Source organism: Bombina bombina, chromosome 1 (assembly GCF_027579735.1).
Source record: "Bombina bombina isolate aBomBom1 chromosome 1, aBomBom1.pri, whole genome shotgun sequence".
In the NCBI taxonomy this organism is placed as follows: Eukaryota; Metazoa; Chordata; class Amphibia; order Anura; family Bombinatoridae; genus Bombina; species Bombina bombina.
In genome coordinates, this window is record NC_069499.1 from 318,518,491 (window position 1) to 318,537,848 (window position 19,358).

At 36.7% G+C, this 19,358-nt stretch overlaps 1 protein-coding gene across 1 annotated transcript in view; it reads left to right on the plus strand.

Moving 5' to 3' along the window:
- CNTNAP5 (contactin associated protein family member 5) overlaps positions 1–19,358 on the plus strand; it is an 886,402-nt gene that overhangs the window by 526,703 nt on the left and 340,341 nt on the right. Inside the window, 1 exon segment of the mRNA XM_053712216.1 lies at positions 11,982–12,182. Coding sequence (XP_053568191.1) covers positions 11,982–12,182 — 201 coding nt within the window.

Here is a 19,358-nt window from a genome sequence, read left to right on the forward strand (position 1 = left end):
AGAAATGTGCTTCTTAAAAGAAAACTGCCATAAAGGAAACATTTAGACTGTCTTAATAAATATCAAGTAAAAATAAAAAATAAAAATTATGGTATGGTTAACAGGTTATGGAAAACAAACATTTGCTATAATATATAGGCAACATGGTTGCCTGGAAAATAGGGGTAGGGTGGGGGGAATTAATTTTGCTACTTACAGTATCTCACAAAAGTGAGTACACCCCTCACATTTTTGTAAATATTTTATTATATCTTTTCATGTGACAACACTGAAGAAATTACACTTGCTGCAATGTAAAGTAGTGAGTGTACAGCCTGTATAACGGTGTAAATTTGCTGTCCCCTCAAAATAACTCAACACACAGCCATTATTGTCTAAACCGTTGGCAACAAAAGTGAGTACACCCCTAAGTGGAAATGTCCAAATTGGGCCCAATTAGCCATTTTCCCTCCCCGGTGTCATGTGACTCGTTAGTGTTTGGAGCTAATTGTATTTTGGAGTGTGCCTGAGATAGCTATAAAAGATTGTCTCAGTCTTAATTTGCCTAGATGTTTATTTGTAAGTTATGTATTTCTATTGTATATTATATATTTTCTTTCATAGATACAAATTAAAAAATGAAGTGTAATAAATTACTCTATAGTTAATAGTATAAAAGACAAATATCTAGATAATAAGTTAAAATAAATACATTTATTTAGTTCACTTTCATTCAATCATTCGATGCAATAAATAATTGTGCATAAAAAGTTCATAAAAAGTTTGTGTCAATCACCTAAAAACAATATTTGTACAATAGCATAGATGATGGTGTAAGAAAACAAATGTAGTATATAATCGTGTGTTGCTTTTGATCCGGATCCGGTATGCAACAGTATGATTAATTTATGAACAAAAATACTCAACACTATAATTAGCTAATTTCTTATCCAAAAGAAACACAGTATCAAACTGTAACATACTCAAATATGTCTTTCCCACCTTAAATCATGAAGTTTAATAAATAGTTTTTTCTAAATTTAGACAATGATCCAAAATGGTCCATAATGAATCTCTATTTATGTTATGATCCTATATATCTTAATTTTCATAGAATTTTTTATTATCATTTTTTTTTTTTTGTATGTGTATAATTCTTTATATCTTATATATTTTTATAATGGTAAAAAATTAATGAATCCCATATTTAATAAAACAATTAATTGACAACTATCTACTATTAAATACGGGTATCTCATAGAAAGTCGTTTGCAAAGACATTACATCTCTGATTTATGAGACATGGTATAAATGTAAATATGCACTTGATTTTAATTACGTTATCCAATGTAACCAAGAAACAAACAACCAGTTTTAACACTCAAATACATGATTTATATGAAAACTGTGGCAATACATATCAATAATATATGAAATCCCATTTGCAAATAAATTAATATGATTTTATAGGAATAATTGTATTCAACCTTTGTTATCTAACCACAATTAAACAACCAATGAGATAGCGGCCAATAGATTTAAATAAGACCACCAAATCACACTGGAGCATTATGTATGAAAAAGGCTGCAGGTGACAGCCGAAACGCGTCCAGCATTCTGCTCCACTACTTGAACTAGCAACAATTGTTGCAACAACTAAGACTGTGAAAAATCATCACTTTGACATTTTGAAACAACCCAGTTTGGAACCGCTGATGTTTTTGAAAAGGATTATGTCAGCGTGAATCCCCAGACGATCCCTGTTCAGCAAAGATCTGGATAAAGAATTACTAACTACCCCATACAGCAAGGTGAGACGAACAACATAACAGCGATCAAGTTCAGAGCCTACTGTGACACCTGAAGTTGCCCCCTGGTGGGTGTGAATAACAACGGTCACAGAAACAAAGGCGAATTATCGGATATTATCTTCCTACATTTTGCCCGCAAAGCTCATCTGTAAAACACCCCTACTGTGAGCCTACTGTGACACCTGAAGTTGCCCCCTGGTGGGTTTGAATAACAACGGTCACAGAAACAAAGGCGAATCATCAGACATTATCTTCTTACACTTTGCCAGCAAAGTACATCTGTGAAAACACCCCTTTCATACGGATACCACAAAAGGAATTCATTACAAGTCTATACCGGTATAGTTAACAAACACTTTTTTCTAACTCCAAAGGTACCTCTTCTTTTCTATTTTTGAAAGCCCCGGGCAAAATAATTTAAAAGGGACCAGTATACTAACTGCATAAAATTGTTTTCTAATGTGAATACATGAATTTATGATAATTACTATTTCTTTATCGAACTAACGATACTCTCATAAAATTATCCAAATCACATCCCTTAAATATTTAATTCATATTCCCCCAAATTGATCACCAAAAGAGTTTCATCTGTATTTTAAAACCTTGAAATTTATTAGCTAATTATAGTGTTGAGTATTTTCGTTCATAAATTAATCATACTGTTGCATACCGGATCCGGATCAAAAGCAACACACGATTATATACTACATTTGTTTTCTTACACCATCATCTATGCTATTGTACAAATATTGTTTTTAGGTGATTGACACAAACTTTTTATGAACTTTTTATGCACAATTATTTATTGCATCGAATGATTGAATGAAAGTGAACCAAATAAATGTATTTATTTTAACTTATTATCTAGATATTTGTCTTTTATACTATTAACTATAGAGTAATTTATTACACTTCATTTTTTAATTTATATCTAAGAAAGAAAATATATAATATACAATAGAAATACATAACTTACAAATAAACATCTAGGCAAATTAAGACTGAGACAATCTTTTATAGCTATCTCAGGCACACTCCAAAATACATTTAGCTCCAATTTCTCTAAAGTATTCTTGGTTAAAATATTCTTGGTTTATAGGTGGTCATTACGCAGGTAAAACCACCTTTTTTGAGTGTTTTTTCTGCCTTTTAAATTTAAATTAACACCATTAATTGGAGTATATTTGGTAGTTCCTCCAGTAGGAGAGTATCTATCATATCTGTCGACTCGTTAGTGTTGCAAGGTCTCAAGTGTGAATGGGGAGCAGGTGTGTTAAATTTGGTGTTATCGCTCTCACACTCTCTGATACTGGTCACTGGAAGTTTAACATGGCACGTCAAGGCAAAGAAATCTCTGAGGATCTGAAAAAAAGAATTGTTGCTCTACATAAAGATGGCCTAGGCTTTAAGAAGATTACCAAAACCCTGAAACTGTGCTGCAGCACGGTGGGCAAGACCATACATCGGTTTCACAGGACAGGTTCCACTCAGAACAGGCCTCGCCATGGTCGACCAAAGAAGTTGAGTGCACATGCTAAGCATCATATACAGAGGATGTCTTTGGAAAATAGACGTATGAGTGCTGCCAGCATTGCTGCAGAGGTTGGAGGGGTGGGGGGGGGGGTCAGCCTGTCAGCGCTCAGACCATACGCCGTACACTGTATCAAATTGGTCTGCATGGCTGTCATCCCAAAAGGAAGCCTCTTCTAAAGATGATGCACAAGAAAGCCTGAAAACAGTTTGCTGAAGACAAGCAGACTAAGGACATGGATTAATGGAACCATGTCCTGTGGTCCGATGAGACCAAGATAAACGTATTTGGTTCAGATGGTGTCAAGCATGTGTGGTGGCAACCAAGTGAGGAGTACAAAGACAAGTGTGTCTTGCCTACAGTCAAGCATGGTGGTGGGAGTGTCATGGTCTGGGCCTGCATGAGCTACAGTTCATTGAGGGAACCATGAATGCCAACATGTACTGTAAGATACTGAAGCAGAGTATGATCCCGTCCCTTCGGAGACTGGGCCGCAGGGCAGTACTCTAACATAATAATGACCCCAAACATACCTCCAAGATGACCACTGCCTTGCTAAAGAAGCTGAGGGTAAAGGTGATGGACTGGCCAAGCATGTCTCCAGACCTAAACCCTATTGAGCATCTGTGGGACATCCTCAAACGGAAGGTGGAGGAGCGCTCCGTTATGTCGTCATGGAGGAGTGGAAGAGGACTCTAGTGGCAACCTGTGAAGCTCTGGTAAACTCCATGCCCAAGAGGGTTACGGCAGTGCTGGGAAATAATGGTGTCCACACAAAGTATTGACACTTTGGGCCCAATTTGGACATTTCCACTTAGGGGTGTACTAACTTTTGTTGCTAACGATTTAGACATTAATGGCTGTGTGTTGAGTTATTTTGAGGTGACAGCAAATTTACACTGTTATACAGGCTGTGCACTCACTACTTTACATTGTAGCAATGTGTCATTTCTTCAGTGTTGTAACATGAAAAGATCTAATAAAATATTTACAAAAATGTGAGGGGCGCGGGAAATCCGGCTCTCATGGGCTCCAAGCTGGATTTACCACACGGCTATTGGCTAGAAGTGAAAACGTCACGTCTTAACAAAAAAATTTTTAGCTGTGGTCTGCTGTAGCAACTAAAAACGGCGATCGATTGAAACAAATAAAGAAGCTTTCTACATGAAGTACCTTTTACTTCATGAATGAAAGTCCCCTTTATTTGTTTCAATAGTCAATCCTAGTGTTTGTACAATGCTAGGATTGACTTTCACTTTAAGCATCCACTTAAAATAATACTTTGATGCTTAACCCTTAAAGTGCACATAATGAAAGGCGCAGATGATGGTAACCTGGGGGGAGAGCGTTTAGAGCTCATTGAAGCCCCCTCTGCACTTACACCTATTCCCTGATGGTCTAAGGCTCTGGCATGGGCCGAAGAATTCATGGATGGTGGTGACATAACCATGCATATATGTTTGGAACGTCACCAAGCCCTGGAAACTGGGAAGGAGAAGAGCGCTTATGGGAGCTGAGTAGAGGGGTTTGGGCTCAAGCTCCTCAATCTCAGCTTCTTTAAGCCATATAAACCCCCAAGAAAGGTAATTGCATGTGTTTTGGGGGTTAAAGTATACACAATAAAAAGAAAAAGTATAGACATGTTTTTAAGCGCAACATATACATACCCCTCTAACAGGCCATCAAAAAGGCCTAGAGCGCCCTTGTTTTAAATCCCCAGGCCTCTCTTAAAAATAAATCTCCTATATAAGTTTAAATAGCCAGGTAATCACTGTGGTAATAGTGATCACCGGACATGAATTAAATGTGCATCTATTGGCATACATTATTTACCACATTAGCACATGTATTACAAGAGAAATACCAAGGTGTGCTAACTTCAGGACTTTAAAAAAATAAAAAATAAAAAAGTGTATACATTTATGTATGTGTTCACGTTCAGTTCAGCCGAATCTTTGTTTTTTGATTATGTGTTGCCAGAGGCATAACTAGAAGTCTCAGGGCCCGGTGCAAGAATCCATGAAGCCCCCCCCCAACTTGCAATAAATATATATATATATATATACACATATATGTATATATATATATATATATATACATACATATATGCTATATTATACATTAAAAAAGTTTATATTATATTATTTATCCCTCCTCTTTAAAAAAAAAGAAAAAAGAACAAAACAAAAAAGAAAAGAAAATATTTTTCTCTATATTTTTTTAAATTTATTGTATCTTTTCCTTTTTCTGTTTTTTAAAATCTTTAGAAAAAATCCATTCCCATAGCCATTCTAGAAAACAGCACAAGAGTCCATCCACCATGATATAAATAAAAAATAGAACTGCCCTAATTTTGTAGCCAAGAGACACATACATACACACATGTGCTCACTAGTGATGACGCGAATAGTTCGCCGGTGAATAGTTCCCGGCGAACATAGCTTGTTCACGTTCGCTGCGGCGGGCGAACATATGAGATGTTCGGTCCACCTCCTATTCGTCATCATTGAGTAAACTTTGACCCTGTATCTCACAGTCTGCAGACACATTTCAGCCAATCAGCAGCACGCACTCCCTCCCAGACCCTCCCAGCTCCTGGACAGCAGCCATTATAGATTCATTCTGATCCTGCATTCTTAGTGAGAGGAGGGATAGTGTAGCTGCTGCTGATTTTATATGGAAATTCATAGCTAGGCTAGTGTATTCAGTGTCCACTACAATCCTGAAGGACTCATCTGATCTCTGCTGTAAGGACAGCACCTCAAAAAGCCCTTTTTAGGGCTAGAACATCTTTTTTTTTTTGCCTGTGTAATTTTGACTGTGAAACATCAGTCTGCTAGTGTAATCTAATTGCAGTTGCCTGCCTGCCAGCGTGTGTGCTAGGTCCACTTGCTAAGTGCCACCACTCATATCTGTTGTAACAGTAGTGTAATTTTTAAAAAAAAAAACTTTTTTGACTGTGAAACATCAGTCTGCTAGTGTAATCTAATTGCAGTTGCCTGCCTGCCTGCCAGCGTGTGTGCCAGGCCCACTTGCCAACTAGTGCCACCAATCATATTTGTTATAACAATAGTGTAAATATTTAAAATAAAAACTTTTTTGACTGTGAAACATCAGTCTGCTAGTGTAATCTAATTGCAGTTGCCTGCCTGCCTGCCAGCGTGTGTGCCAGGCCCACTTGCCAAGTTAGTGCCACCACTCATATTTGTTGTAACAGTAGTGTAAATATTTTAAAAAAATCTTTTTTGACTGTGAAACATCAGTCTGCTAGTGTAATCTAATTGCAGTTACCTGCCTGCCAGCGTGTGTGCCAGGCCCACTTGCCAAGTTAGTGCCACCAATCATATTTGTTATAACAGTATTGTAAATATTTAAAACAAAAACTTTGACTGTGAAACATCAGTCTGCTAGTGTAATCTAATTGCAGTTGCCTGCCTGCCAGCGTGTGTGCCAGGCACACTTGCCAACTAGTGCCACCAATCATATTTGTTATAACAGTATTGTAAATAGTTAAAACAAAAACTTTTTTTACTGTGAAACATCAGTCTGCTAGTGTAATCTAATTGCAGTTGCCTGCCTGCCAGCGTGTGTGCCAGGCCCACTTGCCAACTAGTGCCACCAATCATATTTGTTATAACAGTATTGTAAATATTTAAAACAAAAACTTTGACTGTGAAACATCAGTCTGCTAGTGTAATCTAATTGCAGTTGCCTGCCTGCCAGCGTGTGTGCCAGGCACACTTGCCAACTAGTGCCACCAATCATATTTGTTATAACAGTATTGTAAATATTTAAATAAAAAACTTTTTTGACTGTGAAACATCAGTCTGCTAGTGTAATCTAATTGCAGTTGCCTGCCTGCCAGCGTGTGTGCCAGGCACACTTGCCAACTAGTGCCACCAATCATATTTGTTATAACAGTAGTGTAAATATTTAAAATAAAAACTTTTTGACTGTGAAAGCACGTTATTCGAAACAATTTAGGAATGTTAGGGGATTTATGCCCTTTATGGCTTAAAACCAGACTCTGCATCAACTATGTAATTTTCCATGGGAGTTTTGCCATGGACCCCCCTCCGGCATGCCACAGTCCAGGTGTTAGTCCCCTTGAAACAACTTTTCCATCACTATTGTGGCCAAAAAGAGTCCCTGTTGGTTTTAAAGTTCGCCTGCCTATTGAAGTCAATGGCGGTTCGCCCGGTTCGCGAACAGTTGCGGAAGTTCGAGTCCGCCATTCGCAAACCGAAATTTTTAGGTTTGCGACATCACTAGTGCTCACACAAGCACACACATACACATATACACACACACATATATATATATATATATATATATATATATATATATATATATATATATATATATATATATATATATATATTATATACACACCCACACCCACAAACACATACATGCACACTTGCACAAGCACACGCACTTACTCATACATACACACACACACTCAAGCATACACATACATACACACAGTGGAGGCTCCTCCATATGTGCACAGCCGCCCGTGAACCCCCAAAAGAAACCCCCAAAAGAAAGAAAGAAATAATAAATAAAAAATTAGCAAATTAAAAAATTAACAAATTAAATAAATAAATCTTTTTGGCTTAATAAAAATATTTATTTATTTAGTTAATAATAAAAATAATTATCCAGGCTCCACAACTCCACTGCAGTTTTGTCTTAAAAAAAATAATAATTCCATGTTAACTGCTATCTATCACCCTGCACCGCATGTGCGATAGATAGAAGTATAGGGAAAAGCACTTTCCCCTTTCTGTCTGCAGTGCCTGCAGTGCCGCCAACAACCTAGTCCACAGCATTGCTAATCGCACATCCTTCAGTGTGAGTGAGTGAGAGCCAGCTGTTACTGACACTCGCACATTTAGAGCTGTGCGTGGGTTACTGGGAGGCTCACATTGGGAACTGTAGGGTGCGCTGTAGGGTGTAAAACACACATGGTGTAGTCTTTGTTTTTTGACTGCTGATTGTAGTTTGGGCGACTGCTGAAGAACTGTTATTATACAGTTATTATGCCAGCATTTTGGGGAGGGGAGAAGCAGATGGAGCGACTAGCAAGCAAGCAAGTAATAGTGAGTCGTCCCTCCCAGTGTCTGCACATATTTGGCGGCAACCGGGCTCCTCACTCAGTGGCGGTAAATGAAGTGTATGCGGCGAGCTGTGGAACTTTCACTGTCTCTATTAGGTGGGTGCTAAATACTTTTCTAACGGACTTGGTGGCGAAAGATGCAAACAGTTTTGTTGGGGTGGGGGGAGGGCCAGGACGAGGTGTGTGGTGGACGCAGAGCTGATGGGGCCATTCTGCATGTAATTAATACACAAAATGACAGCCATGACAGCTCTCGGATGCAAAACTGTGAGACATTGTTGACAGGGAGATATAAGTATGCGTGAGAGAGGAAGAATGGAAGGGAGGAGAGACAGCACATATGATGACAGGCACATGAGGGGAGGCTGATGTAAAGGAAGCACAGGGAAAGTTACATACAGTAGGTGACAGACAAGTCGCGGAGATGTGAGCATTAACTATATATATATATATATATATATATATATATATATATATATATATATATATATATATATATATATATAATTTTAATTTTTTAAACATATATATATATATATATATATATATATATATAAACTATTTTACATAACTGGTCTGTGAACCCCCATTTGAATAACCCATGAGCCGCCATTGCATACACACAGGCACATCCACAGACACAGAAGTGGGTGGTAAGTCAATCAGATGTATTCTGGCAGTTCAATAGAATGTTTCAGTACTGCTGGCTGCAAAGTCACTCTAAAATTAACTTAAAAGTGTTGCAGGAAAAATATAAACCTTACTGTCTCTTTAAATGATACTTATGTAATGAGCAAGACTGCAAATCTAGCAAAACCCTGTATAACAATAAGAGAGAAGGGAAGAAATGTCTAAATAAAATGGACACTGCACTGTAAGACCTCCCCCCCCCCCCAATGTGTTCTCAACAACTTGCTATACCAGCTGCAGAATTCAATATGTTGGAAATTGCTCATTTAGGTTTATTTTTGCAATTGGAATATCTTGCATTGCACATCTCCACCCACAAGACAATTTTAGTTTAAGTGTTGGCCTTTGTGTATAGAAAGAGGTAAGATAAGCATGCCTCCTGCTGACTCAGCCCATTTGAATGAGTATGTACAGTTCTTGAGAACATTGGGTTGAGTTTTCAATTAACAAATCCGGTTATTTCAAATATAAAAGTAAGCCTAAAGGAACAATGCTCTGCAGATTGTAGACTTCGTCAATGGAATTACATTTTGCAGGACATTGTCCTTTTAAAAGGGACATCAAACACTGAGAGATTATTATTCTAGTAGCTCACTTATAACTTACAGGTTACAGCAGAGGAAGTTTACACTTTATTCATTCAATATTTATACAACTAATGAAATTAAAAAAAAAGCTTCCTGCAGCTTACATTTTTATTAAAAATAAACACCTACCTTGATGATACCCCTTTCATGTAAGGCAGTGTGCACGCACCCAGGTACAAACCTAACCTTGGTATTGTCAGCTGCAGCCAGCTCTGCATGTCTCCTGTCTGCGACGCAGCTCCTTCTTTCCCTCTAAGCAGAAAATGTTTTAGAGCATTGCCATGGTAATTGGGGGGCCGGGGGGGGGGGGGGTGAGAAATTTTTTATTTTTTTTTGTGAAAAAAAAAGAAAATTGACCTGAAGCTGGGGCCCCCCTGATGGGGGACCTCCCTGGGTTCCGGTGTGACCGCGACTGCTTCATTACCAGTAATTCCGCCCCTGTGTGTTGCCCATGCTATTTGGTGTTCCTTTAAATTAAACAAATATTGAATATGCGTAGAACATTTACACTCCTGTTCAGTAATGAATGAAAAAGTTCAACTGTAGCATTAAATACTTACCTTTAGCACCCTGGAGGGCCATGTTAATCACGGCGGATCGCAGAACCTGTTCTAAAAGAACAGGCCCAGGGATCTGTTCCGCTAAGCCTCCTATTAGCGCATCCTGAGGCTCTATAAAGAAGGATCGGGATTATTGCAGGCTCTCCAGCGCACTACTGGTAAGTATTTTAACCCCCTAAACTAATTTATTTTAAAGGAATTAAATGAATACAGATGCATTTTTGTCAGTATTTATTTGTTTTCTTTCAATTTTGTTGTGCAAACAAACAAAATGAACTTTAATCATTCATATAGAGCATGGAATTTTAACTGCATTCTCTTGGTATCAATAAGCATACCAATAGACTACTGGGAGCTAGCTGGTGATTGTGGGCTACGAACATATTCCTTTTGTCACTGGCTCATGAGATATGTTCATATCTGCTATGGAGGTAATTTTAACTGGTTTTTTTTTAAATGGTTAAACACATAGTTATATAAATGGGAAATAATAAAAAAATGCTCTAACATATTAGAGCATTTTTTTTTTCTTTTTGTGTCCCTTTTACTCCAGCAGAGCTTTTTATGTTCATTTCATGCAGAGTGGTATATTTTTAACCTATTTTAAGACGTTACCATCATCTTTGATATTTCTTGACAGAAGTATTTCTTGGTAAATAAGATTTGCTTGTAACATCTGTTCTTATACGTTACCTGCAACAGGGTGTAATATGTTTTACACACCTGTGTAGTTATTTTAGTAAAGAAAAAAATTGGTTCAGAAAGTTGTTTCATGTATTATTATAGAATAATACCGCCTTTCATGTTTCCTGTATCTCTACATTATAATTTGTTGAAAGCACCTTGATACTATTAAGAGTATGAACAAAAAGAGAGTAAACCCTGGACAATTGGTTGTCTACAGATAATAAAGTTCTCATTCAAATAGCACAAATGCATTTGAAAAGAAACATAAATAATTCAAAGCTTCAAACTGTGAAAACATTTAGAATATGAAGGAATAGTTCTATTATAAAAAATCCACAAGTTTTAAAATATTCTTCATTAAAAACAATGGAACAGCATCTGTCTTGCAAACGTTTATCTCTCAGGGCATAGAACAAGTTCCTCAGTGAGGATACCAACATCATGAAGACCTATTTAAAACTTCAGACCAAACTAATTAGAATGGTGCAAAAAAAAAGTCCATTCAAACGTATGTACAAATGAAATCTTAAAAAAAAACAAGTAAGATGAAACAAATCGAGACAACTTTGGAAAACTTTGAAATAGTGAGATCTGATTGCAAGGCAAGATACATATCAGGGACAAAAAAATCTATGTGAATTCTCCTTATTTGGTGTCAGTGTAGCTGTGGGGATGACAGCAAATTGGGGGTAATTTTAGTGATATCGGGGTGAGGAATTACAGAAGTGGAGAGATAATATAAGTTTAATTTCCAAGGATTTTTCATCCGTATTTGTTATAACACTGATATCTAGCCTAGGATCATATTGAATAAAAGTATAGTGTAACCCATGCTTTGAAATACTGTTTTAACATAGTAGTGATTTTTGATACACTGGAAAATCTGATTGTCAGATATTTAGCTTTAACAATGGAGTCTAGGCCCATGTAATACCAGATAACTATGCCAGGTTCAGCAAAACAAACCTTTCATGCAAAATTATCTGGTTTCCATTTTGCATCTTTCAACAGAAGATAAAATATGGACTCTGGTTCAACACAATAACACAGAACTGACCTCAGTCCAAGGAACATCTATAAAGAGACCATATTCCATGACTTTCAACTACACTAGCAGCATGGAGCAACTGGAAGCAATGATAAACAATGCTGAGTACTGTGAGCAAGAGGTGGCATATCACTGCAAGCACTCACGCTTACTCAATTCCCCAAGTAAGTACTGCATTTCTCTTGGAATTTTATTTGTTGTATATTCCTATATGTTTTATCTATATTAAAGCAAAATCTAAATAAAATAATATGTGTTTATGTAACATATTGCAATTTGCATTTTTCTTTTATAATTAAATGGCGATTTAAAGGGGCATGTTACCCAAATGCTGAATCCCATAAAAGTGATGCAGCATATCTTTAAAAAGCTGACTAGAAAATACCACATTAAAATCTCTAAAAAAAGGAAAATATTTGATCTTTTTGGATTTCACTATAAAAGTAGTGAATATAAATAAGTTAACTTTAAACTGAGGAGGGAAATAAAGTGCTTGAGTCTGCACATGCTAGATGCACGCTCCCTTGCAAGCATTCTGATTGGCTGATTAAAAATTCCTTTACAGTGGGATGTGACTGCTGAGGACATTTTTAGTTAAACCGTCTTCCATTTTTTTTTACATAGAGATGTTTATATGATAATTTCTAGTCAGCTTTTTACAGATGTTCTACATCAATTTCAAGTGATTCAACATTTGGGTAACATCCCTTTAAAAATGCAGAATCCACTTTTTTTTTTTTTACAAATATCATCCGTTGTATCACCTATTAGACTCAAGCAAGTGATAGAGAACACCAGGAGTAAATAGAAAGAACGATATAAGAATCTTTTTAATAGGTTTTCAGTGGTGTAATGAGGTTTCATGCTGTTCTAGATGTACATCCTCCCTAGATACCTAATTTTAGTACATCTATTGCATCCCAGCTTCTCTTTTCATTATTACTTTCCTATTTTCTTCTATGTTCTTCTTTACCATTTATTCCCTTTATTGTGATTTTTTTATTGTTTTCTTAATATTTTCTCCCCCCACACATTTTTTTTTCAAAACTGTTCTCATCTTATTTTAATTTCTCTGTCAAAATGTAGTTTTGTTTATTTTACTTTGCGGCCCACCAGTTAACCTAAATACCTCCTGGTTTACTCACCTAAATTGCATCTTGCATTGTTTTTTCTTTTACTATCAGCACTGCAAGGCTACATTTTTCACTTTGTATGAACAATATATAAGTGTCTCATTTATCATGCTATGTGGTAGCCTCCAATCTTAGTTTTACAATTTGTGGAGGGCTTGATACAACCGTTGATGTCCTTTCCTGCTATTACTATAGTTGAAACTTCTAATTCAGCATCTGTCTAGTACAACCCAGTCAGCCTTCGACTTCACACTGTAAAAAATGGTCAGAACAAAGGAAGTCATTTTAAAAGTACCTTTAGTTTAGTTCCTGCTGTTGTTGTTCAATACATACAGCAACATCTATGAAATACCTGTTTTTTGAGTATTAAATATTTCTGTATTTTAAATTAGAGCAAATTTGATTTTTCTTCAAACAATACTGAAAACTTATATACAGTACAGAGAAAGAGCGAGAGAGATATGAAAACAAAATTCTATATGTCTATGGGTCATGTTATACAAAAAATGATATATGTTCACTTTCCATACACAGCCTCCTTCACACTGAGGCTGTTAGATTCTATTTTGCTGCTCTGCAAATGAACCACCGGTCAGGTCTGAATGGGGCTATTCCAACAAAAAAACAAAGCAAAACAAGAAGCGCATGACAGTGATCTAAGGGTACTATTCATGTAATAATAATTTAATCATTTGTAATGATAAAAAAGCACTTTAAGAATCAGTCACACATTTCAACCTCAAACAAATATGAAGCATGTAAATCACACAGTCTCAATTCTGTGGTGTGTACCCATTGTCTACTTGTATTAATATTTCAATGCTGTCAGTCTTTCTCCACATGAGATAGGTCTGTGCCTGTAATATAATGAAGAAAAACAGGCAGACACTCAAAAATGTAAAATCCCAAACTCTTTACTTCATGGGTAGCAGTAGCAGTACAGACAGAGCAATGTTTCAGGGCTCACACCCCCTCCTCAGGCTCAATACAAATGAACTAATCTTCTATCCTTAAATAGCCATATACCACACCCTCCTCTCTCTCTGACATCATAGAAAACCATATCTTAGCAGGTGTATCAAACAAACAAATTTGCAATAACACATCAAAACATTACTACACCAAGCCCATCTACGAAGAAGACCATTAGATAATCACTTATCAGATACTCTCTCAACTGAAAGAATATATTTAAATCTATCTCTATATATTTTTTCTAATTTCTTTATTTTTTTATTATTTTTTATTTTATTTTTTTATATTTTTTATATGTTTACTTTATTTTTTATTTTTTTTTTGTATATATATATATATATATTTCAATATTTATTAGAACTTTTAGATTTTTTTGAATAATTTTAAATACCCATAGTTTTCATAATTCTCACATATAACAGCTATCATTATGTACATTTATGATATTTTCCACTTTACCAAAAAATACAGTTTTTTATAATAAGATAGCCAAATTGTATTCCCTATTGAGGCCTTTAGGATGAATAGTATTCAACCTATGCATCCACATGACCTCTTTTCTAAGTAACATACTACTCCTGTCAAGCCAATATTACCCCTACAAACATGATCCAAAATCATAAAACACAGCTGATTAACTTGATGTCCCTTCTCATGAAAGTGAGAGGGGACCGGTAAGTGTCTCATCTTAGAGTTTCTAATAGTCGACTTATGTTGAGTTATGTGATCCTTTATTGTCTGGGAGGTCTCCCCTATATATAATAGACCACATGGGGATTTGTGTGCATATATCACATAAGTCGATTGGCAAGTGTAGTGTCCCCTAATGTTAAATTTCTTCCTTGAAAAAGGGTGACTAATAAAATTTCCCTTAATTATACTGGGAACAATTCAAACATGGGAATGTCACATTATCCACACTTAGCCCTTACTAAATGCCTCCCAAGTGAACTTCCCTTCCTAAATGCTGAAAAAGGAGGTTGTTGAAATGCCTCAATCTCTGGCAGAGAATGACCCAACATAAGCCAATGTTTGCAAATAATTTTGTGTAATTTAACACGAGTACAATTATAATTAGAAACAAAAGCTAATTTTTTAGTATCAAAAGTTTTCTGTTGAGGTTCAAGATGAATAGACTCCAATTTCTCTGAGGAATAACCTATTTCTTGAAACGTGTTGCACATCTCATTTAAGCGCATTTCACTGGCCGAAGAGTCGGAGACTATTCTCTTCACCCTCAAGAACTGTGACATAGGCACACTCTTGAATACTCTAGGGGGATGATGACTCTGACTGGATAGAATTTTTGTATTTTTGTCAGTTGACTTTCTATAAATATCTGTTTCAAAGTGATCATCAGCACACATAACCACAGTATATAGAAATTCAATTTTACTCTGATGGTATTTAGTTGTAAACTGAACAGCTGGTACCTTATCTTGTATCCTCTTGCGGAATGCCTCAATGGATTCCATGTTGCGCCGCCACACAATAAATAGATCATCTATATAATGCCACCATGCCAAACAATTATGGAACTCAGGATCAGTATAAACCACTTGTAACTCTAATCCATCCATATAAAGGCAAGCGTAGGCAGGAACAACATTAGAACCCATTGAGGTACCCCGTAGCTGCAAAAGGAACCTGCTATCAAAGGCAAAATAGTAGTGAGTTAAAACTAATTCTAATAACTCCATGAAAAAATTAATCTGTTCTTCAGAATATTTGTCTGATTTGGTTAGAGCCATCCAAACACTATTTAATTAATCCATATGAGGAATAATACTATATAAACTACAAACATCCCATGTAGCAAGAATGACATTCTCAGGCAAACCAGACACATTGTTCAATTTATATAGGAAGTCTCTAGTGTCCTTAAGAAAAGACCTGCCCTGTCTCACAAGAGGTGTTAATATTTTTTCTAGGAATTTGGAAATGGGACTGAACAGAGAGTCTATGGAAGCCACTATGGGCCTACCAGGCGGATTGAATAAATCCTTATGAACTTTTGGTAACACATACAAATTTGGAGTTTTTAGTCTCTGTAAATATAAATAGTCAAACATTTTCTCCGAAATTATACCGAATTCCAATGCTTTATCCAAGACTTCCCTAACCCTAGACATAAATCTGGGAAGTGGATCAACATCAAGTTCTTTATAAACCTCTGTGTCATTAAGTTGTCTATAAACTTCCTTTTTATATTTTAAGGTATCCATTACAACTGTAGACCCGCCCTTATCGTCTGCTTTAATAGTGATCTCTGAATCTGAATGGCTAACTGCAAAAATACCTGACTCTGCCATTGAAATACATGGTTATTCATGCCATAGAATTGACAGAGCAAAGAGAGGAGGCGGCATTGTAATTTATGTTGACAATTCCACAAAGTTCACCCTCATACAAAAATCTAGCTCTCCTGTCACCTTTGATTTCCTTTCTGGCAAAATTGAGATCCCTTGCAGTAAATCAATCATTGTTGCAGGAATCTACCGCCCACCTAGCTCCCCTGTGCATTCCATTTCGGACATAGCACAGCTCCTTAGTGAATCCATAGCTCAAAACACAAAAAGTGAAATTTTGGTTTTTGGAGATTTTAACATTGATTGGCTGAATCCAAAAAATAACAGTTGTCGCTCGCTGTTTAAATCTTTGCAGCTAACACAATTAATCAACTCCCCAACTCGCATAAACATCAAAAGCCATAATCATACCCTGCTCGACTGGATTCTCTCCACTTCTTTCGACCGAATCCAGGAGGCAGGTGTTCTCCCTAAAAATTTCAGCAACCACTGCTTAGTGTACAGGTCCATCAAAAAATTTAATGTTCAATCATTTCTAAATGACATCAAGAACCTCCCCTGGCACAGATTAAACCTAATCCCAGATCTAGACTCTGCAGTTGAATTCTTTCAGTCTGAACTCCTACAAGTTTGGAATTTACATGCCCCGCTGCGTAAGGTGAGAGTAAAAGGAGCACACTTGAATTGGATCACAGCTGACCTCATTCAAATGTACTAATTTCGTGATTCATTGTGGTCAAAGTTCAAGCATACTGGCTCTATGAATGATCACTGTGTATATAGACAATGGCAAAATATATGCACTAAACAAACAAAATTGGCTAAGGCGCAATATTTCTGTGAAAATCTGAACAATAACATATCTAACCCTAGAAAGTTTTGGAAACTCATAAATAACTTGCAAAATCCACCAATCCACTCCCAACCCTCCACTGTCAATGTGGATAACCAAAACCTGCAACTCCGCTTAGAAGTAGCAAATGCCTTTAACAATTATTTTGTCAGATGCTCCACCACACTGATTGACAAACTAATAAATGGCAGGCATCCTGAAGCTACAAATGTGGATCAGGCCCCACTATAACAGCAAAGACCCAATATAGAGAAGTTCAATTTTAGACCTGTACCCATCAATGTCGTTAAGAAACACCTTAATAATCTAAAAATGAAAATCCAGTCTGGACCTGATCAAATCCCAGCAATGCTGTTGAAGCTCAGTGTGCCGGCAATTGCTAAGCCTGTCAAAACCCTAATTAATGAATCCTTGGTGTCTGGATACATACCTAAACTCTGGAAAACTGCAAGAGTAGTGCCTATTCATAAAAGTGGGGAGTTAACCTTGGTTTCTAACTATCGCCCTATATCATTGCTCCCAGTATTGTCAAAAATCTTAGAAAATTCCGTCCATACGCAATTATGCGAGTTTTACCAACTTTCTAACTATCTGACCCCTGATCAATCAGGTTTTCGACTGAATCACTCCACTACAACTGCCCTCCTAAAAGTTTGCAACAACATCCAAACTGGCATGGAACAAGGAGACCTAACTGGAGCTATTTTCCTTGATTTTGACACAGTGGATTACAACATTCTACTGCTCAAACTAAAAAACTCTGGTATTGCTGATCGTCCATTAACCTGGTTTAGATCATATGTATCGGATTGATCACAATATGTCTCTGTTTCTCCCAGTCACGTGTGGTGTTCCCCAAGGTTCCATTCTCGGCCCCCTACTATTCACATTATTTATAAATGATTTGCCTTTTGTCTGCAAATCCTCAACTGTACACATGTACGCAAACAACATGGTAATCTATGCAAACAAATCTGATCTGCCGCAGCTTGAAGCAGTACTCCAAGACCAGTTCACAGAGGTAGAAAAGTGGATCTCAAAAAACAAACTCTTCCTAAACACTGACAAAACTGTCACAATGATCTTTGGAACTGGGCCTAAATTACACAAATTACAAAATTCCCATCTACGCATCAAAATAAAATCCAATTGCACGCTGACCGCAGACTACTCTTTCAAATACTTGGGTATGTTCTTAGACCCTAATCTATCTTTTGGCCTCCATATAGAAAAACTTGCATCTAAACTTTATCCAATATTAGGTGCCCTGTACAGAAACAAATCTTGCCTCAGCCCTACAGTAAAGGAAAAGATTGTACAGCAAATGCTGATGTCTATCATGGATTATGGGGACGTAGTATATGCACCTGCACCGCAAACTCACCTTAATAAACGTAATACATTGTATAACTCGTTCTGCCGCTTTGTGCTACAATGTAACTACAAGACCCCCCATTGTGACATGTTAAAAGAACTAAACTGGCTGACGCTGGAATCCAGACGCACCCTCCATCTTTCCTGCCTTGTGTTTAAGTGCCTTTGTGGAAAGCTCCCACCCTACCTGAGGAGAATGCTCTCCCCGGCTATTCCCACCTCCTATAATCTCCAGTACCAGCACATTATTTAGCTTGCCTCAATACAAAAAGAAAGCAGCTCGATCCTCCTTTTCCTACCGAGCACCACAGTTATGGAATGACCTCCCGCACACTTTCAAACCTTCCCCAAGCCTAATATCCTTTAAGAGATCCTTCTCTACATATCTCAAAACAGAATGCACCTGCCATGGTTGATTATATATTTCTTACTTGTTCTATGTAAAATTTTTGCATCTATTGTGTATTATTGTTTTTGAATTTTATTGTACCCTATTGTATCAATGCAATGTTTTGTGGACCCAGGACATACTTGAAAACAAGAGAAATCTCAATGTATCCTTGCTGGTAAAACATATTTTATAAATAAATAAATATCAGGATTCTGTTTCAATTTACTAAGGGCTAAATTTTCAGCAGATATTAAGTTATACCTTATAAACTGACTATCATGTTTATTTACCAGCATATCAAACTC